The sequence below is a fragment of the Sturnira hondurensis genome, unplaced genomic scaffold (assembly GCF_014824575.4).
Source record: "Sturnira hondurensis isolate 20B ecotype Veracruz unplaced genomic scaffold, ASM1482457v3 Scaffold0007865, whole genome shotgun sequence".
Lineage (NCBI taxonomy): Eukaryota > Metazoa > Chordata > Mammalia > Chiroptera > Phyllostomidae > Sturnira > Sturnira hondurensis.
Genome location: NW_028080496.1, coordinates 3,266,664 through 3,288,563, shown reverse-complemented (window position 1 = coordinate 3,288,563; position 21,900 = coordinate 3,266,664). Strand labels below are relative to the sequence as shown.

Sequence of the window (21,900 nt, the reverse complement as noted above, 5' to 3'; positions counted from 1 at the left end):
TGACCCAGTATCTGCAGCATCAGCTTTGTGCGGAAGCTGCCCCAATCCCTCAAAGCCAGACCATTGTAGGCGGCAAGTATGATCTCCTGCAAGATGCCCTTGTGCACTGCCAACTCTGCAAAGGTGACCTCCTGCTGGGGACATTATCCCAGCAGCCTCAACTCTTGGCTACTTTGTCCCCCACCTCCTCTCCTTACTCCAAGAAGGTGCTTCTGGCCACTTGAGTCAGGACTTGCTGGAAAGATGGTTTCTTGAAAAATGTCAGCTCCAGAAGGCACGGGAGGTTACAGCGCACAGCCTCAGCAGCCTCCTGCCAAGCCAGCCAACTCAGTCAAATGCAGAGCTTAAGGGCCCACGTGGCAGTCAGTAGGTGTGTTGCTCCCAGGGTGGCCCCTTAGGGTGGGTGCAGGGCCCACCTCAGCACTCAACTCCAGGCAGAGGCCACAAGGCTCCCAGCCAACTCTGCTCTTAATAACTTTGCCTCAGTCCGGGCCATGCCAGCTCTATCCTCTGAGGTCAAGAAGTGGGGAACCAAACAGGTCACCAGAGTTACTTAGAGCTACCAAACAAAATGTCTCCAAAAGAGGGGTTGCTGTAGTTCTGAAAAGGGGTACCAAAAATCCCACGGCAAGACTTTCTGACAAGTCAGCCTATTAAGGAAGGGTCTTGAAAAGAAAGGCGCTTCACACGGAGGGACTACACCAACATGTAATCTATTCTCACCACCAGAGCAGCCGTTCTCTTGTTGTTCACAGATTTGGGGATATCAGTGTTGCCAGTTCTATAGGCAAAAAAAAAAAAAAAAAGGTATTTCGTTGTTTTATTTTACATTTTTAACTAGGCAGACTGAGTACCTTCCAAGTATTGTGGGCCACTTTTACTTCTTCTGAAAAGAGCCTATTCACATCCTTTTTTTTACTGGTCTGCCTTCTGTTAATGACTTATGGATACTCTTTGTGTATTGCCAATACAAATCCTTTGTCACGCATCTTTCCTGTTTGTCTTCCAGTTTTGCTTACAATTCTATAGAAAGTTTTACCCTTCCACAATGTCGCATGCGTGTCTTTTCCCTCCACTTCTGTTCCATGTCGTGCTTAGAATTTCTATCGCTGAGATGATTCAGCAGCTACTTCAGATGTTCTCAGAAACAACAGCCACAAGGCTCGCAGAGGCAGCGAATCTTGCTCATTCAAAAGAAAATGGTTATTTCAAAAACAGAACCGTCACCCCAAGCATTTATTTAAATATTAATAGATACGGGTAAAAATTACAAATGGAATAATGAAACTAACAACTTTATGTTCACAGATGGTCAGATGACGAAAAACAAGAAACGGGGGTGTCTGTGCACTGAGGTCTGGCTGTTACGAGAGTGCATATGCAGGTCGGAGGAACGCTCTGTTTACAGGCTTTGGTGGGGCCATAATCCCCAATTTTCTACCGGCTCCTGGTGCCGTCTGAGAACCGTGCACAGCTGATCTCGGCCCAACTATGCCGGAGGATTTCGTTTTAGAAGATGTCTTTCTGCATGTGGTGGAGCCCCTAAAATGTGAAAAAGAAAATTGGAATGTTAAATAAAACCTCAAATGAGCAGTCTTTTCCCTCAACCTGAAAGAGCTATACAACCCACAATTCCCTTTGGTCTTACGAGTCTCTCTGCCTGTGGACCCCTCGGTAAGGTCAGTTCCTTTTACAAGTCAAGGAGGAAAGGACCGCTGTTCTTCAGACACATTCGTCTCCCTAAGATGTCGAGGATTCTTTCTGAGCTCTGTGACTTGAGGCCAACCCGTGTGCCTCTTCTCCGCCCACACCTTTCACAGCTGATAATCACACCCTCCCTCCAGACAGCAGCCCTGATCCACACCCCAGATCTATCCCTGAGTAAAGGGAGCTGGGGAACCTGGTTTTAAAGATCCAGGTTCTCAGACAACAAACACTCTGGAATGACTGTGCTTGCACAGTCCAGAGAGAGGAGGCTGAGCCCAGCCTCTTTCCACCCAGCCCCAGCCAGGATACGGCTGCCGATGTGGTTCCCCGGGGGCCTGCGAGTGGCTGCTCGGCCTGGCACGTCCCTGTCACGGCCACGTCACCGGCAGCTTGCTGGATTGCCTACACTCCCAGATCTGTGCGCTCGCACCTCCTACTCACTGCCTTTAAAGCTAGGGAAGAAGCCCCCGCCACAGCGTATGACAAAGTCCTTCCAGAACTTCACTTCCCTCACTGGCCTAAGATAATGGCTATTCTTTTTCCTTCCTCCAAAGTAAAAAAAAAAAAAAAAAAAAAAAAAAAATCACAGGGCTGCATGTTTACAAGAATAACAGCTGGCTGCATTCTCTAAAGACTTTTCTTACACGAGTATTTCTTGCTGCTTTGTAACCAGGCTGAATTCGTGCCCAACACTGGTTCCATGGCATCATCAGAGCAAGCCAGTGGCCTCTCATGTCTGAATTCAGGGGCCACCAACGTGTGGTAATGACATTCTGGTGGAGCTAGGGGAAGCATGGTTTTCAACGCTGTTAAACTTTTGCTCCAAGGCAGTGTTACCACAGAACTGGCAAAGCCAAGCCAGACGAACAGAGAAGCAGCCCTGCGTTTCCCTCCACTGATTTCCTGCTGAGAAACTAAGCCCCGAGCAAAAACCTGCTGTTTGTGTGGATTTATAGAATGAATCTGCCAACGGTAGCCTCCATCTCCCCCGGCCATCCGTCCCGCTCCCACTTAGAGAGCCCAGACACAGTTCCTTCATTGTGTGTTATTCTGAAGATGGAAGTTCCGGGGGTAGGGTGGAGCGCTGCGGTCCTTGGCAAGGAGCCACGTTTGTTCTGTCACTGGGCAGAGCCTCTCAACCAGGTGAGCAGAGGGGAAACTGCGGGGACTCTCTCGGAGAGGCTCGGCAGAAAGGAGGAGAATGAAGCACGGATACAAGAGGCTGTTACAAAGGTACAAGAAAGTGACACCACTACAGGTCTTCGCCGGCAGGGATCAGAGGAGAGTCCCCTCTCAGACGCACAGGCTAACTGAAAACCAGCGTCACAACCGGGGCTGGCTCTGAGACCAGCGTGAGCCCGGACTCCGGGCCAGGAGGCGCCGTGCTGCACTCATAAACAAAAGTTGTGAAAACTGAGTGAGGGATCAACTGGCAGTGAGCACTGAAACATGGTTTGCTTTGTCCTAACAAGTAGAAACAAGATAATAATTGTTTTTAAGGACAACGTGGAGAAAGGAAAGTGCTTAGTGAAGGAGTGGACAAGCCAGTGTCCAGCCCTATCTGCAAAATTGACACCGGGCCGGGTATGAGCTGGCACGAGCCTCGCACGAGGCTAGGCCTCAGCCTCCTCGTCATAAACCCCAGAGGCCGGACTCTTACTCTGTGTGGGCTCCTGAGGAAATAAGTATTTCCCAAAACGGAGGAGGAATACACGAAGAAAATAAAATGTCCCCGCTGAAGAACATCTGCTGGTCACTTGCGCATTAAAAACCACAAAATTAAACTGGCATTTACCAATGCCTTTAATTCCTGTGCCCTGGCAGGAGGATTAGCACATACAAGATGTTTGTTTATGGAATTAGCAAGAAAATGAAATTTGGTAACATGTGTTTTTCCCTCTCTTCCTCCCCTCAATTTTTCATTACCCAGAAGGAAAAGAGGTATAAGAACTGCAAAAGAAAACACAACAGCTTGCAGAAACGTACTGAGGACTTGCTTCCCTTTTCTGCAAGCATTTCTGTGGCAATATACGCAGTTATATGGGGTCCGCACTGCCCAGACTGATGGGATGGTCACAACCCTGCCAGGCCCTATCTACACAGGGAGGACGGAGGGCGTCCTTGCAGAAGACGGGAAAGGGGCTGCAGTGCAGTTTTTGCAGTTTTGACGGAAGGCTGATGCTGCCCGGATCATCGCCCACACCTGACAATACCATCTTTGTTCCCCTTTTTGTTAATTTTTTTTATTTTTTTAAAGATTTTATTTATTTCTCTTTAGAGGGGAAGGGAAGGAGAGAAATATCAATGTATGTTTGCCTCTTGTGAGTCCCCTGCTGGGAACTGGCCTGCAACCCAGGCATGTACCCTGACTGGGAATCGAACCGCAATCCTCTAGTTCGCAGGCCCGCGCTCAATCCACTGAGCTACACCAGCCAGGGCTGTTCTTTGTTCCCCTCTGGTGTGCGGACAAGCCCTGCAGGGGACCAGGCACGGTGGGGAGGGACGCATTGCCCAGTAGCACCCAGAGGCCTGCATTCCTTGGCCTTCCGCTTTCCCTGCTGTGGCCTCCCCTCTGCTGCCCCGAGGACCCTGGGGGGTGGCCGCCCAGGTATGAATGGACCACAGGGAACGTGCGGGGTGTCCAGGTGGAGACCCACAGACTTTGCCTGAATGAAAGCTGTGTAGCGAGAACTGACAGAATCACACAGCAATGAGGAAACAAGACCCTGTATTTATTCAGCTAGTATATGATTTAGAGTATTTTAGGTGGAAAAGTCTTAAGAAGAGCAATTATAAAAAATTGTTTTTCTCCCTAAGGTCAATATTGGAGTTTTTGCAAACTGGAAAATTTTAGTGATAGTTGGCTTAGGAGTAGATTGTTTTGGATACAACCTTAATCTTCACCCCAATAACTACAGGGATAACATTTAATAATGGCTTATTTTTAGCCCTGGCTGGTGTAGCTCAGTGGACTGAGCGTGGGCCTGCGAACCACATGATCGCCGTTCGATTCCCAGTCAGGGCACATGCCTGGGTTACGGGCCAGGTCCCAGCAGGGGACACATGAGAGGCAACCATACATTGATGTTTCTCTCCCTCTCACCTTCCCTTCCTCTCTAAAGATAAATAAATAGAATCCTAAAAAAAAATAATGGCTTATTTAAAAAAATGCCTCAAAGGACACCAGAGCTGTTATACTTTCGGACTTTTCTCCCTCACACCCCACATTGAGGAACATGCTGCAGAACTTACACTTTTGTCTTGAAATCACCAGTTTTCCTCCGTTTGTTCCTTTGGCAGGCTGGTGCCCTTTTCCTCTTTCTTTCATTTTTGGTTTTATTTGCAAAGTAGTGAGAAGACACGGGTGTTTCCTCATCGAAGCCCTCGGAGTCATTTCTCCCAGTGCCCCTGCCGCTGGGCGGGCTCAGCCTCGCGGACGTGTCCTCGGCTGCAAACAGACAATGCAGGCGTTTGCCGGGGATGCCCTGCCGGCTGGGGGCTGCAGGTCTGCGACGCGGAGAAGCGCAGCACGGGGGGCTCGGGGGGCACCCACCTGCTCTCCCGGTGTCTCTTCTCGCCACACGGGTTTGACAAATCCTCAAGGACAGAACTTTTGTTTCTTTCTCTTTTTTTAATTTCATAAAGCCCCAGAGTGCTCAATGGCCATTTATTTACAGAAAGAGGATCAGAATTCATTAAAAAATCTGTGATACTCTTTCACTTAACTAGAGACCTCAGGTTTCGCTCCTACTATGTTGTGTACTGCCTACACCCCTTACTGCTTGGGCAATTAATCCTGTTAAGCCCTTGGAAAAGTATAAAGTGCTATATAAAAGATAATTTATCATTTTACGTATGCTGAAAAAACGACCCAACATAAGAGAACACAAACTATGCTCTACACCTCACTTGTGAACAACAGTTACTTAGTAAATGAGTGTCAGAAAATTCCACACCATAATTCATTCTTCGAAGACAACCAGGTCTCTGTGCATAACGGTTGTGAACACCTCAGGTGCCACGCAGGCCATGGGCCTGTATGAAAGCACACGTTGGCAAAGCTGGCAATTTCCACAAGCGTCTGCATCCCCCCACCCAGAGAACACGGAGTCTCCACCTCACAGGCCCACAGTGGCCCCGTTTCATGAGGGACAGTGTTTCCTGGCTGGTCTGGTTCACCTCAGGCCACCCTGCTGCCTGGTAGGAAGGGCCTTGTCCCCCCAACGCTGGCTCTCCCGGGGAGGCACTGCAGCCAGGGTGAAGAGTGCTGTCACCCCAGCTGTGGGACGTCAGGGAGACGAAGGGGTCTCACCACGTCCGCCTGTGGAACGGGTGCTGTGGGAATCGAGTGACACAAAAGAGGCAGAGGGCTCGGCACAGCGCCTGTCCCTCCCAGGGACAGTGATCGCCATCCCCACAGAGCGGGGTTTCCCCGTCTGGTGTGGGGAAACCCTCCCAGCACGTTCCCACGCTGAACAAACACGAAGCTCCCGCCACGGCTGTCCGTGCAGTCACAGCAAGGCGTTCGGTGCGATAGTGACCACACAGAGGCCGAGATGAAAACCCTACTTTTCGGCGTTTTGTTAATGGATAAAAACCAATTATGCACAGACAGGATAGAAAATGCAGGCTCACTCATTTCTCAGCCTGCTTACCAGTTCCAACAGCCTCGAGAAGAGACCCCTCCCACGATTCCTCACAGAAATGAAAACCACTGAATGTGGCCTGCGGCTTGTGCCTTATCCCGCGGCAGGACGCTAGAGGCGGCCCTAAAGACTCCTGCGCCCGTCCGGGCTCCCACATCTTTGTTCTCAGTTTTCCCTTAGTCGGTGCTTTCTCAGCTCAGTGAGGACGTGCGTGATCAGAAGTGCTTTGTGACCGGCCTAAGGTAACCTTTGGGAACATCTGCTAAGACGCACTCAGCTGGGCAGATTCTTTCAATGCTAATGACAGGAAGATTTTCTTGCATTACAACTCCATGTTCCTTTTTTTCAAAATGCTTAACCTTCTCTCTTAAATTTTATCTTTAGAAATGCTTTTCAGATAACATGTTCCTTCCTCAGATAAGGAAGCTGAAGCCCAAAGAGGTTATTTGTGGCCTGCCAAGGACCACAGAGCGAGAGGGGGCAGACCGGCGAACTGTACCCCGCACCCCTGTTCGCTCGGGCATTTACCCTACGAGCACCAGCAACTTCTGGGCTCAGAGGTTAGCGGGGTCAGTAGCTGGCACCCCCAGGGGGCCTAAGCACCACTGTCTTGTACGAGGGGCTGGCACATCACTGAGGGCTGCCCCGAGCACTGGAGCATCAGTGTGACAAGGTGGAGGAGGAATGAGCACAACCCAGAAACCCCGGAATTTCAATCTAGTGAGGTGCATTGCTTAACATTAAAACTGGCTTTTAGAAAACACATATTTGGCTGTATACTGAACCTGGCAACGTCCACTCAGAGTATTTCTGTAATATTGGAATCACTTCTGCACCATATTTTTCCAGTTTGTCTTCAGTGACACCATCAATTTGAAGCAAAACCTCAGGATCAGAAGATAAAGATTCTGTGCATAAACATAAAATCAGGAATTTAAATTACCACCAATAGAAAACCCACTGCATTCACGGTCGTTCACCCATTCAGCATGTCTGCGAAGTGCCAACCAACTGCAGAGCACTGGGCACACGAGCCAACTTTCTACAAGGCGGCTGTTGCCAACGGAGGCAGCAGACAGGCCCAGAGGGTAGGGACCATCCTCCAGTCCCAGCAGCTGAGGTGCGTTAAGTCAGGGCAGACACGGCGAGAGAGGAAAGGACGGGGGGAGGGGAAAGGATGTGGGAGAAATGAGGGGGGACCTGTGCACTGTGCCTCAGAGTTTAACTAGACTTTGCCCTGTTCTCACAACAAAGACATATCTGAGGACATTAGATTAAATGGATTTTTGGAGCTGGAGATGGAACAGGAGCTTGCTCCATCCACTGCACACATTGACCCTGTACTGCAGTACTTCCAGGAACGGGGACCCCCAAAAAGACAGTAAGTGAATTCCTACACTCCCCCAACCTAAACCTGCTCCTCCTCCGATCTTTCTGCCTGGAGGGTGAAGCGGGTAACCTGACTTTAACAATTAGGCTGCTGAGTCCTCTGCATGCAGATAGCACACCAGTCTTGTAGCTAGACAAGCCTGTCACTTTACAGATCGTTCTGGCTGCTGTATGGAGAATGGATTACTAGGCAAAGAGTAGAAACTGGGAGCCCAGTGGGAGCCACTGAGAACCAAGCGAGGACGCAGTGAATCAGGACACAGTCGTGGAGAGAAGGAGAGGGGCTGGGACGCACTCGGAGGCTGGTCTGGAGGAGCCACTGATGCACTGTCTATGGGGAGTGAGGGAGCGATAATCCCTCCGCATTTGACTTGCGCAAAGCATGGATTTCCAATCTGTGATTTCCACATCATCTCTGTGTGTAGAGGAAAAGCAACAAGCCTTTGGGAGAGACTAGAAGGTTTATGGAGGGAGTCAGTGGAAGATAAAGTGGGAAAGGCGGTGGAAATGCAAATCCTTGATAGACTTTGTACTTTATCTGGAGAACTGTTGGAGTTTCAGCAGAAGTTCTGAAAGATTAAAATGTATACCATGTTCACGTCTGGAGTTAAAGAGATCAGTGAGAAAACCTCACTAATAGCCTAGGAACAAGATACTGTATTTCATCAACTCTAAGACACACTCTCACTCACAGCTTGACCTCCCAGAGGTCAAAGGGTCTTACAAGTGCTGACGTTGGGACGGCAGCTGCGGCTGAGGCTGCCTGTGCACGTGAGAACTCAGCCACAGCTATTAGCACTGTCGGCACGTCCACAGCGTGACGGCAGTGCCAGGGCCTCACAGGTCGAGCTTAACGGCCACATAAATGCCTACAGAAAGACTGATTAGCATGTGAATACAGGAAATCGCAGAAACGTAGAGATAGGGGAAAAATTTGGCAACTCCTTTTAATTTTATGCATTTTTTCATGCATGCAAAGTATAAATAAGTCAAAATAATCTGCAGCAAAATCACAGTTTAGTAAAATGTTTTCTTTTTAAAGAATTTATTTATTAATTTTCAGAGAGGGGAAGGGAGGAAGAGAGAAACATTACCTCTTCCACAACCCCGGCTGGGGACCTGGCCAGCAAGCCCCGACCGAGCTTTTGCCCTGACCAGGAATCAAATCAGTGACCCGTCGGCTCACAGGCCAGCACTCAACCTGTTGAACCACACCAGCCAAATCTTTTCTTTCTTAATAGTTCATGAAATAACAGTGGCATAAAACAGATGGTGTCTTAGAACTGACGAAGTACTTTAAGGACCTACGGTGGCGGGAGTGGGAGTGGAGGAGAGAGAAGGTAACGACGGTCAGATTTACGAAGGAAGAACAGGGAAGGTAGCGGACACTACTGGTCAGTCACCTCTGTCACAACTTGTTTTCCAGGGACTTTCCTACTAGAATTCTGGCAGAGCTGCCTGAAGCTCCAGCTGCAACTCAGGACGGCAGGCACGTGCAGACTGAGGACACAGAAGAGCGCTAGACGCAGATTCAAAGAGGCAGAAGACTCTTTCCACCAGGAGCTTAGCTTCTCCGCGCACAGAGCACAGCTGCACATCGACAGGCAGGCAGCGAGTGGACAGAAGAATCACTAAGTACCATCTGGTGCCAGAGACGGCAATTACCCATGTCTAACATCCAGCACGAGGAGAGCAGAAAATTAAACTTATGTCAAAGTACTACAGAGATCTCATAGAGTCTATTTTATCTCAGGAATAAGTTTAAACTGTTTCTCTGAGCTTTCAATGTAGCGATTAAATAAAACTACAAAAGACTGAGCCATATATTTATGCACCTTAGCAAGATTAACTGTCGGCCCATTAAGTGTCCACCACACAACGGAGGCCTCACGCGCACCTACCTGCAAGCTTCTTCAGAGTGGCGGTGTTAAAGATGTTAAAGTAATGGACTCCAAAAACCTTCCCCAGAGATTTGCAGACCTCTGTAAGTTCTCCCAGGCATTTCTTAACCACCTCTTCCCTCTGAGATGTCTTTGTCACTAAGGCTTTCTGTTTTTTCAAAAGGCTGGAATTTTCCGTTTCCATAAAGTCTACCTTTGTGTGTGAGAGAGAGAAAGAGAGAGAGAGAGATCATAGGGGTGGGTGTGGCACATTTACTTAATATATCATTGCATTTGGGGGGATATTTCTGTTATGCCACGTAGATAATAAGCCCCTTGGGAAGAGGAACTGTGCATTCGCCATCTTTGTATCCCCAGTACCTAGTACAGAACTGCTTCTTGGTAAGCGTTAATTAGTAAACGTGTGATGATTCAGCGACATGATAACCCATTAAATTCACTTTGATAGGTATTACATTATTTGAGTTCATTTTTAAGATCTCTTAGCAAATTAATAGGAAAGAATATGTTCATATAGGAGAGTATAAATACATTCAGTATCCCTAAGTTTTGGAAAAGACAGCTTAATTTTCAGTGATATGTGTTTGTCCACTCATTGTTTAATGATAAAATGAAATAAACTTTTAGAACATCCTACCTTTAAATGCCCGTTCAGTACAGTTTGGGCCTTACTGCCGGGCATCACATAGGCGATCGGCTGGTCAACGGCGTTGATAAACAGGTCCTCATCCAGGACCTTGTCAAGTATGAGCTTTTTGAAGAGCCTCTCGGCATTGTGCCGTGAGTACGCGGACCCCTTTCCAAACATCCCTGACTGAATCTTTGCATTCTTGGTCCCTGGAGAGAAGTAAAAGAAGGTCAGCGGTGACTTGCAGGTGCGCCACGCCCGCTGCCAGAAGAGACAGAGAAGGCCATTCGCGGGCAGGCCTGCTGGGGAGGATGAGGGATCTCCCCAGGAAAACCACGGCACGGGCACTCGGTCCCATGAAATGCTGGGAACTCTGAAGTTTCCCCGGTTCTCCGTACCTTTCCTCATCTTTGTCTAACACGCATTGTTAGAAAAGCAACCAAAGTTCATCATTTAGAGTGTTGCATAGCTTATAAAATTGTATCAGAGGAAGGAAATCAAAGACAGAGTCTTTGTAAACTTTAGTAGCTTCACATCACTGTGTTCTGTTAGGATAACTGCATTATTTTTCCGGTTACAAGAAATTTTTGATAATCAGTCTTAGAAATCCTATCTCGGGTACTCTATTGAAATCACTGTCTTTTACAATCAAGGAGTATTTAAGTCTGTCCTTTCTGTTACCCTCACAAATGGAGCCTCTACGATTTTCAATCCCAAGGCACCCCACTCCACCAGACCGCACACTTCCCCGTCCCCCGCTGGCCAAGGGCACCCCCCCACCCCCGTGCTGGGTCCTCGGTTTCACATCCAGCTGCTGTCATTACTCATGTCCTCCATGCAAATACCATTTTATCATTATAAGTCTACTTAGGAAGCCTTGTGACACTGGTTAGAATCAGAATTAACAGTTACTTCGTAAAGCTTTAGCACTATTTTAATAGTTCCAAATAATTACATTATTATAAATGCCAGATGACTTCTGACCACATATTTTGAATGATTTACGTTTTACTTTGTTTGAGAGATTTGTACCCTGGAAATGTCACACAGGATCAGGACAACTGCTCTGGCAATGCTGAGCTGGGAGTTGGAGACTGACCCTCGTGCTGAGGGTCACTAAGAAAGCTGGATGAAATAGAAATAATGTTTTTGAAGACATAAAAGAACTTAATGAAAAACTGAAGAATGCGTCAGAAAATATTTTAGTATTTTTAAAGGAATTTAAATGAAAGGTAAAAGCAGAGATACAGCTGAAGGTATATTTGGAAGGCTATTTAATACACCATTATTTTTGATAGAAAAATACATCCTAAAACAAGACCACTTAAATACATTTCATCAACACAGTAAAACATAAATTATTAAGAACTACTTTAGAATAAGAACATTAAGAAAATGCTTACATACTGTTACACAAAAACGCCACAAATCAGACGCACAGTATGACAGACGTGTGACTGTGAGCAGACAGACACAAGACCTCTCGGTCGTCTGTGCATTGCGGAGGAGAGTGAGCGCGTCTCACTCTCGTAAGAAATGACCGTATCTGCAACCCTTTGTTCTCCCTGAAAAAGGTCCAACCGACAAGGCGAGAAACCAGCCAGGGCAGCCCAGCACTTAAAAGCTGCTTTTGTCTTGAGAAAGGAGCAGACTCAGGGGAAACGGTGGGGAAACCAGGCAAACCATCTTCCTACTCCAATCTAGGCTATTTTTTAAAAAATGAATGAACCTGCTATTGCTTTATATATTTAATTAGTGTAACATATGGGGGTGGGGGGGGATGGACGGCAGCTCAGAAGGGTGTACAATGGAAGGCCACGTGCCTCTGTCCCACCCTTTCCCCTCCCAGTCTCACTTCCCTTTTCTAGGCAATCGCTTTCTAATCAGCTTTTGTTTTCTGCTCTGCGGTTACTTCCACAAGCAACCCGAACCCTTGCCACCCCCTTCTCTTTGCCCTGCTCTGAATTTTGCTATAATACCAGCTCATCTCTTCGTTTAGATAGAACTTCTGACCACTGTCCCTCCCTTCTCGGTGTATTATTAGCACCCCAATCCTTCTGTGCATTCCCTTCTTTGACTTTTATTGATTGCACGTTCATTTTTATATCATCAAGATTAACACCCACAGCCCTGGCTGGTGTAGCTCAGTGGATTGAGCGCGGGCCTGCGAACCAGACGATCGAGGTTCGATTCCCAGTCAGGGCACATGCCTGGGTTGCAGGCCAGTTCCCTGCAGGCCAACTCCCAGCAGGGGACACACAAAAGGCAACCATACATTGATGTTTCTCTCCCTCTCTCCTTCCCCTCTAAAGATAAATAAATAAATAAAATATTTAATTAAAAAAAAAATTAACACCCACAGCCTGTCCTGCTCTCTAGCCGTGTTTAAGTCTCTGCCTCGACTCCAACCGCTGCCGCTAACCAACAGCGCGGAGGACGAGCTTCCGTCCCCACTGGAACGCCAGGACTCTCACGCAGCCCTAAGGAGGTGTTTACTGCAACCAAAAAAATGTGGGTTTTTTTGTAGGTTTTATCAGGTACTCAAAATCATGTCGCAGTTTCTTTTTACTTTTGATGTTGGCTCTCTTTCCCCTCGAGTTTCAAAGTGCTTTCTCCTTTTTTTTGTTGAGAAGTAACATTCGCGTTCTTTACTGTCATCAATGAAATATTTCATTTCCTTTTCTTACTCTCTATTGCTTGGACCCACTTTCCTCGCCATTGTTGCAGTCCACACACGCGCTTCTGGGACCAGCTGCAGAGCCGGTCTCCAGGCCCTCTCCTCCCGGGAGCCCTCCGTCAGTCCCTCTGTTGACGGTATCCTGAGGTGTGCACTCACTTTCTTTGCATTCTAGCTTCCACAGCTGCTGACGTTAACCTCAGACCAGTTTGGTTTTGGTTTCAGGACTATCTCGGAGAGGTCCAGAATATGCCACTTGACATAAAAAGTATTGAACAGAAGGCACCTGAATTCCTGAAATCTCAAATCTATCGTCATAAATCCCTGCCATGGGAGCAGGCAGGGAGACTGACTGCATCGGAAAAGCAGTCTCTTTGTCAGGTTTAACTAGACATTGTCGCAGAGGGAGTCCTATCTCCCTCCCATCCTCTCTCCTCAAGGCCCGTTTATCTTTCCAAAAAATTGTATTTTCCCAGAAGTGTCCTCTTCCATCTCCCTTTCTCATAAGATGGTGGTTAGGCCCTCAAATCTAACGGACCCTTTGAGTTACATTTTTCTACAAATTCCCTTACATACACGATTAAACCTGTCTTTTGACATTTTAACTTGCAGACTCCCTACTAAACCTACCAGGATAGAGGAACTCCTTCCTCCCTAGTAGTCCTGGCATTTTTTTAAATAAAATTTTTGTTTCTTAGTTTCCTTTCTTTCTAAATTTCTTATTCTCGGTATGGTATTCTCAAATCTTATACAGCACGTGATTTGGCACTCAGTGGGCATTTTAATACGGAAGCCTTTTTCTCTGCCCTTCTGGGAAATTTTCTTATATTATTGATTTGATAATTCCCTCCTATTTTCCATTTCAAAAATGTTATTTGTCAGATTTCATATCTCCTAAGAATGGACCTTCTACATTTTTTCTCTCATATTTTCCACATATTCTTTGCTCAGGTCTTAGAAGAGTTTCTAGATTCTATCTTCCAACCATTTCACTACATTTACTTTGTCGATCGTTAAAATTTATTTATTTATTTTAAAGATGTTATATATTTAAGTTTAGAGAGAGGAGAGAAGGAGAAAGACGGGGAGAGAAACATGGACGTGTGGGAGGAATATCGATTGGTTGCCTCTCACACGCCCCCAACCGGGGACCTGGCCCGAAACCCAGGCATGTGCCCTGACTGGGAATCGAACTGGCGATCTTTCAGTTAGCAGGCTGGCACGCAATCCACTGAGCCACACCAGCCAGGGCTCATTTAAAATTTTTAATAATAATTCTTTCTCATTCATTTCTTTTTTCCCCCAAAACATTGGTGAAGTTTCCCTTTTCCTTTCTCCAAAGCTACTGCCTCTTTTCTAAGTGATCTCAGTCCCCGGGGTCATGTACTCCACTTATTTGGTCTTTTTCTTGGTTGCCCATTTATAGTTAACCCTCGGAAACCAGGTGAAACTGCTGTTATATCAAATCTGTGTCTACGTCCCCAGACTCCTCCCCTGAGTGGGGACACCCAGCCACCAGGCTTGCTTTTGAGTAAGTAGGTAGGACCAGATTTTAGATGGGCTTGCTGCCACCTCCGGACTCTGGCCCCTCACCCGGCTGTCTTTCTAGTCCTTAGGCAGTTTGTTTATTTTTGATCCAGAATCAATGCCAGGCTGGTATTCCATGCAGTTATTCTGCGTGCAGCCTGTTTTAACAGCCCTCCTCCTGTTTGGGGCTTCCTTGCTTTCACTCCCACTCCCTGGGCTCCTAGGCTTCAAGCCTAATGATAATGAGGTTTTTGCCTGGCTGATGGGCATTCCCCCGCTTTAACTCCCCGACATTTATTTTCTATCATGGTTTACTGAATTTCATTTGATTTGTCGACTGCTTCTATGCATTTCCTCAGTCTGAGGATGGTGTCTTTCTGGTTCTCTATGGCATTATAGATTTTTTAAAAAGATTTTATTTATTTCTCTTTAGAAGGGAAGGGAAGGAGAGAAGGAGAGAAATATCAATGTATGGTTGCTTCTCATGCGTCCCCTGCCGGGAATTGGCCTGCAACCCAGGCATGTGCCCTGACTGGGAATCGAACCACGATCGCGTGGTTCGCAGGCCCGTGCTCAATCCACTGAGCTGCACCAGCCAGGGCCTGCTATGGATTTAACTCCTCATTTTATTTCCTTTATTATTGTAACAGGATGTCAAGACAAAAAAAAAAAAAAGAGAGAGAGACAGATACTTAATGCTCAGGCTGCCATCTTGAACTGAAAGTCAGTCAAAAGATAATTCTCCAAGCAAGTTATATTCCACTCACTCAGGTGAAACTGTAAGCTTTCTTGTTTTATTTTTTGCATGTGAAAACCCATCTTAGTGACTTATGTATGTTCTATAAAAATAATTGGCATAATTCATAAAAACTGATTTTCTTGTTACTCAAAATAAAGGGGTTTATTCTAAAACCCTTCACCTCCGTAAGAAAATAGACAAAAGAATTCTTTAGATGTTCAACTTCAACTGATTGAAGGCAAATTAGTAGAACAGATGACTTACCCAAGAAAATGTCGACCAGCATATTCATAGTGAATCTCCCACAAGGACCTACATGTTTCGTATTTCTCATTCCTTGTGATGAACTATGTTCTTGAACAAATCTTACAATACTTTTTACATCGTCAGTCACATCTCGTGTCTTATAAGCCTATGAATAAAAAGAGATTACCTTCTGTGATAATTAAGATGATACCTAGATTGCTAGGTTTGCTAATTATTTGTGTCATAATAAACTGTTTCCAAACCAAAAACCAAGGGAGTTTCCAACGTTCAGTCTTTTCTCAGTTCTTACTGTAACCCTGTGTCTGGAACAATGAGCACCCTATTTTACCTACTTTACTGCCGTTTCGCAGGCGGGGATCGTGTCTTTCAATGCCTTGACGGTCCTCTGTAGGTAAGAATATTGTTAGGAAAAAAATCCTCCATACCTCCTACGACGGCGGTCTGTCACATACTGGCTGGTGACTTAGGAGATGACAAACATGCAAATTTACCAGTTTCCTATCTCTGTCGGGTCTTTGGTGCCACAGTCTAGCCTTCTTACTACCTCCTGTCACTCCCCTCTCTCACTCCCCCTCGCCTGCCTCCAAACTGCCTATTTTCTAAGCCCCCACTATTGTGTGGTCTCTGCTTTCACCTGTCCCCATTGTGCAAACTGGTGGCGCCACGCCCCCGCGATTCTGCACGTGCAGCTCCGCACCTTCTAATCCCCATTCTCCCGCCACATTTCAACAACCCGAAGACTAACAGGGTTCTCGTCTTTCACGAACAATGGGTCGTGATTCTGAGGCTCTACCTGGAATCATCAGGAAAAAGTTCCCCATCTCTCGCGCACATCATTCCTGCTCTGCTGCCCGGTGACTCGGTTCCCAGAGGGCCCTCCCACCCTTGGCTGTCAGCACGTCCATCTCTGCTCCAGCGTCTTGCCCTCCACGCACACGGTGACTCACTCCCATGGCCACACCCACTACTTCTGTGGAACTAATCCCGACCCTTCACCCCCTGGCCACCACTTCCCACCTTTCTAACCCACACCATCCCGCACTCTGACTGCAACAATCCACCGGGACCGCCAGCAGCCCTCATCCTCAGACGGCCACTAACTCCCGCTGCGTTTCCACAGGCGACCATTACAACACTACCTTTCATACGCCCCCAGCCCCCCTGCCCTGAGAGGCCACTTCCTCAGGCTGCCTGACAGACACACTAGGCGCGGCTCTCCAGCACCCACGCCCGCCCCTTCGTGGCTATCCTTGGCTGCAGAAACACACACAACCACACTCACTGTATGCACTTTCAAAACACGGTTACGGACCTCAAGGGGGCCCTCGACACTGCCGGGTAATCTCCATGCATCCTCTGTCTCTTAGAACAGGAGGCAGCAAACTATGGCTTCTGCCCAGATGCCCACAGCCAGAGAGTTGCTCAGTTAACCTCTTTCTTCAAGGCTTTGCTCCACCGTCATCCGTACAATAACATTGTCCTGGGCCACCTCACCTGTGTCCAGCATCCCATCCATTAGTCCCGCCTCCGTACACTGCTCTGTTTTTCACCAGCTCTTACCCTGCAACGTGGGCTCACCGTCTATACTGTCTGTACCAGCCTCCCCCTGCTAGACCCTCGGGGGATCTACGTATTTTGTTCTGTAAAGTACCCAGAACTCCTGCAACAGCTGAGGGTCACTGAGCAGGCGCTCAGCAAACATGTGCTCAGTGAGTGACCTGGTTAGCAATGCCTGTGTGCTGGGTGTGGTGGGTGGAGATGGCCATAAACCCACAGATTCCGCCCAAGAGACACTCGGTGACCTCTGCTCTGGAGGGCGCTGCGTGTCCTGTAGATGTGCTGACCACATATATGTCTGTCTGCCTCTCCTGCAACCCAGTCTAGGACCTGGCCCACACCACGTCCGTTTGTGAATCCCCAGCACCTTACACAGACATTTCACATAATATATCAAATATGAAAATGTTCTGTAAACTGTAGACATTAAAACAGAATCACCATAATAGGCACAACAAAGTGTCCAATTTAACAACCTCCCAAAGTTATTTTTAGGACAGATGACAGCAAGCTCATCCAGAAGTTATTGCCATTATTTCTCATAGTTTAAAGCAGACAAACCCAATTTATAGAGTAATCTAACTGAGCTGAATTCACACACACAGCAGTCCAGTTATTACAACTCTTTTCAGAACAGGCTCTCTAAATATAGAGTTAAATTGAAAATACTTTACCTGCTTATGTTAGATTTTTTAATATTTACAGATTTATGATATTTCTAAAATACCCTATAGTTATCAGTGTGTGTATATAACGTCAGTATGTTGGACAGGCCCAGAATATTTTTTATGGGCGTCTAATTCTAAAGATACGCTTTGGAATTAGTATTAAAATGTTTCTATTCCAAATTACTGTGGGGAGGAAGCAGTCTTCCTCGTTTAATTCCTTAAGGCCTGTTATTTTCGTCTAACTTTTCTTTNCAGTCCAGTTATTACAACTCTTTTCAGAACAGGCTCTCTAAATATAGAGTTAAATTGAAAATACTTTACCTGCTTATGTTAGATTTTTTTATATTTACAGATTTATGATATTTCTAAAATACCCTATAGTTATCAGTGTGTGTATATAACGTCACACACGTTATATACCCTATAATATGTGTGTATAATACCCTATAGTATGTTGGGTAGGCCCAGAATATTTTTTATGGGCATCTAATTCTAAAGATACGCTTTGGAATTAGTATTAAAATGTTTCTATTCCAAATTACTGTGGGGAGGAAGCAGTCTTCCTCGTTTAATTCCTTAAGGCCTGTTATTTTCGTCTAACTTTTCTTTTCTTCCTTTTTAGCAAAGAAAGGTTTATTGATCGAGAAGGCCTAGCTACAGGAGATGAGAGAACAAATTCTCAAATCCATCTTCCATCTAACTTTTTTAAGATAAGAAAAGAAAAATATTTTTTTTTCTTATTTTACCTTTGTTTTACAGCAGTTATCGCAAGAAACATCTGGGTGCTTCTTACAAAAGCCAGGATTAAATCCAACTTCACCAAAGTAAGCCAAAAGCTGTATTCGCCTGCATTCTGTTATATTTTCACAGTAATGTACCATACTATACAAATTATTGAAGTGAGTCTCTCTCGTATGATGGTTTCCATCTTTTTCCACTAAAAGAAAAGAAAACACAGCAAAACACACTTATTAGGGTTGAAGAATAGTGGAGAATGTCACAGAAATATTTAAAATAGAATCACGTAACTTTAAACATTAAATGAAATGAAACTATTAACAGCATTATACATCAACAGGACATCATTCTACATAGTTAACTGAATGTTTATGTTAATCCCAGGAGATACTAGTTTCACGGGTGTACGTGCAGATTGTTGGGCAGACCCTCATCATTCCCAATGATGAGGACCTGCGTGAGATTGACTGTATCTATCAGACAAGCTGCACCGAACTGAATGGCCAAAGAAGGCAGAGCACGGGGCTTTGGCAGTGGGCCGTGCGCCCCAGAGTGCCTGGGTCAGAGCGGTTAGGCCAGGGCCCTGAAAGCGCGTGCCAGGGCGTGCAGGACGCTGTGGTGAACTCACCAGGCACTGGCAGCGCAGTTTCAATTGTAAGGAAACAGCAATGCCTGGCAACTATTGACACCATACAAGCTACCAGTTGGAGGAAGTTCACGGTAGGCTACGTTCCTTTCAGTGACATTTTTTGTGACAGTGAATTTCTGGCAGCTCTATCAAAAACAAGTACCTCCAGAAAATGACCGAGAAGCAGAAAATGAACGAGGGTGACAGTGTCCAATCTGATTCCAAGGTTTGTGAACATGTACATATTTTCCATTCGTTAGAAGTGTGGTTAGTCAAGAATGAAGTAAAAAGACATTTCTAATCTATCTTTTTTCAAATGGCTCTGAGTGTTTAGGACTTAAATACTTATTAAACTATTTGAACCTAACTTAACATAGGTTCTGTTTAAAAACACAGACAGACGCACGAGACTTAAGACACACTCTCAGACACGCTGAGAACCATCTTGGCACAGCGCTGGGGTCACGGACCACGGAGTCTGACCAACCCGGGCTTCACGCCGCTTCCCAGCTCCATACCTCGTTTCCCTCCTCTACAAATGAGGACCAGTAGCTGGCATCCTTTCGGGTTGCTGTGGAGATTAAATGAAGTGATACATGTACAGCACTTAGGACAGAGCACAAGGTAAGTGCTGAAGGGGTGCTGTGTCCCTAAATAGCACCGCCACCCGCCCACCACGCTGCTGCTGTTCCTGCTGCGCCTGCGCCCCTGGAGGCAAGTCAAGCTTCCTCCCTGAAGCTCATTCCCACGGGACTAACTCTACCCCGAAAGCCGGTGGTTAGGAGCAAACAGGGAGATACATTACTCAGCACAGTGCTTGCTTAATGCCATTTCTCGGGCTTAGTACGTCTATCAAAGTTCATTCAAAAGTGGTCTCAGAGTAGGCAAATTTATTTAGGAAATATATTTACTTAATAATCCTGACCCAACAGTAAAATGGGCAAAATAACATAATAAGATTCTAAAATATGTATTCACTTTGACTCAGCAAGTCTAACTCTAGAAATTTATCCCATATAGATAATTGCACTCATACCCGAAGATATCTGTACAAGGATATTCAACCTTGTACTGTTGATAATACTGAAAAATAAGAAACAATCAAACTATCTACTAAAAGGGGACGGATTACATAACCATGGGACCACCACACAACGGAACTCTATACAGTCAAGCTATGCATAGTGACTGGAGTCATAATTACATCTTAGCGTTAATTGAAATCAGATAGACGTTTATAATATATGCACACATAACACAATCCCATTAGCATGGTACAATGCATGCATTTGGGAAAGGCAGACACCAAACACAGGATATTGCCTGTCCCTAAAGAGGGGGCGGAAGGATGAAATGGGAGATGGACAGACACACAGACACACAGACACACACACACGAGGTTTGGGGTTCTAACCTGGATGTTGACAATGAGTCGCTATTTTCCCCTGGTACCCTTCTGCACGTTTAGAAGATGTGTTATGTGCAGGGATGTGTGCAGAGACTAGGTCCGGAAGAACAGAGGGGAAACCCATAACTGGAGCTACTTCTTAGGGCAGGAAATGGCACGGTTTGGAAATCTTCCGTCAGATACAGTCTGTACCCTTTGAGGTCTGTTCCCCGCCCCAATGTGTGGTTGTCTCTCACATGCCCCCACCAGGGACCTGGTCTGCAACCCAGGCATGTGTCCCGACAGGGAATCGAACCGGCGACCCTTTGCTTCACAGCCACTGAGCACGGCTCCTTTGAGTTTTATATAATAACAGGTAATACTTTCATCATAAAAATGAATACTTTCTGTATTTCTATATGCACCCCTATTTTTCTTTGACTATTTATGGAAAACTGGACCAAAAGTACCACAGTAGCAGGAGCGGATCACCACCGTCAGGAGTCTGAAGAGGACTTACTCAGTATCAGTCTCTTCAGTCTGGTCACGTCGTAATAGGTGTAGAAGAGCAGGCAGTGAGACACCTCCCCATCCCTCCCAGCTCTGCCAGACTCCTGGTAGTAGCCTTCCACGGACTTCGGGAGGGAGGCGTGGATCACAAATCGCACATCGGGCTTGTCGATCCCCATTCCAAACGCAACTGTGGCACAGATAACCTGATGTGAGAGCAAGGGCCTATCAGACTTGTCATGCATTGAGGAACCATTCTAATAAGATGCTCCTAAACACTTCATCTTCAATTTTGCTTTAAAATGTACTCTCTACGACAACCTCATAGCTTAACTTGGTCCCGTTATTTAGCACGACCAACGTGAGGTGTCCATATTGGCAATCTGCAGCTTTCTTTAGATCCAGGAAGGTAAAGAAAAGCTCGGGGTGGCAGGCACGTTCTTGTGTGACCTGGTGTCACGTTCGGGAGCCAGAGCCAACAGCCGCCATCACTCGGTGTGCCGTCCCGTTTGTCCGCTCACGTTTCTGAGGTGGAGGTGGTCGAGGGTGCTGCTCCCACACGCGGCTTTCAGGGGCCACTGCTGCCAGCGTGTCTGATGAGTCAGGTACGGTGGCATTCTCACCTGCTCCAGTGCCACCCGTTCTCCTGGTGGCAGCAGCTCGTCACTTACCAGCCCCTTTTGTTTGTCAGCGAATTTCAAAGTCAAAACATGAAATTCTTATTGTAACTCATGTGAGTAAAAGTCTGAGAGCGGCTTATACTTGGAAAAAAGGCCGGAGACCCTTGACCTTAGCCTATACAAATTACTTAACGGGAGCGCGGTGATAGCTAAACGTCAGGAACCTGATACATCGGTTTTTAGTAAAAAGTCATTTTTAAGAATATCCATTTCAGTTGCAAATTTGGGACCTATTTAACCCAGACCGAAGC

General features: G+C 46.4%; 1 protein-coding gene across 2 annotated transcripts in view; it reads right to left on the bottom strand.

Moving 5' to 3' along the window:
- Positions 1–806: 806 nt before the first annotated feature.
- The window catches only part of BLM (BLM RecQ like helicase), a 57,018-nt gene continuing 35,924 nt past the window's right edge, over positions 807–21,900 (bottom strand). Inside the window, exons 15-22 of one of the 2 annotated variants that reach the window (XM_037053566.1) lie at positions 20,980–21,175; positions 18,453–18,643; positions 15,479–15,626; positions 10,281–10,480; positions 9,644–9,836; positions 7,139–7,261; positions 4,960–5,155; positions 807–1,542 (exon numbers count right to left, since the gene is read on the bottom strand). In XM_037053566.1, the coding sequence (XP_036909461.1) occupies positions 1,365–1,542; positions 4,960–5,155; positions 7,139–7,261; positions 9,644–9,836; positions 10,281–10,480; positions 15,479–15,626; positions 18,453–18,643; positions 20,980–21,175 (1,425 nt within the window). In that variant the 3' untranslated portion in view covers positions 807–1,364. Of the gene's footprint in view, positions 1,543–4,959; positions 5,156–7,138; positions 7,262–9,643; positions 9,837–10,280; positions 10,481–15,478; positions 15,627–18,452; positions 18,644–20,979; positions 21,176–21,900 lie in introns of those variants that run through there. The other variant, XM_037053567.1, reaches the window with a different exon arrangement.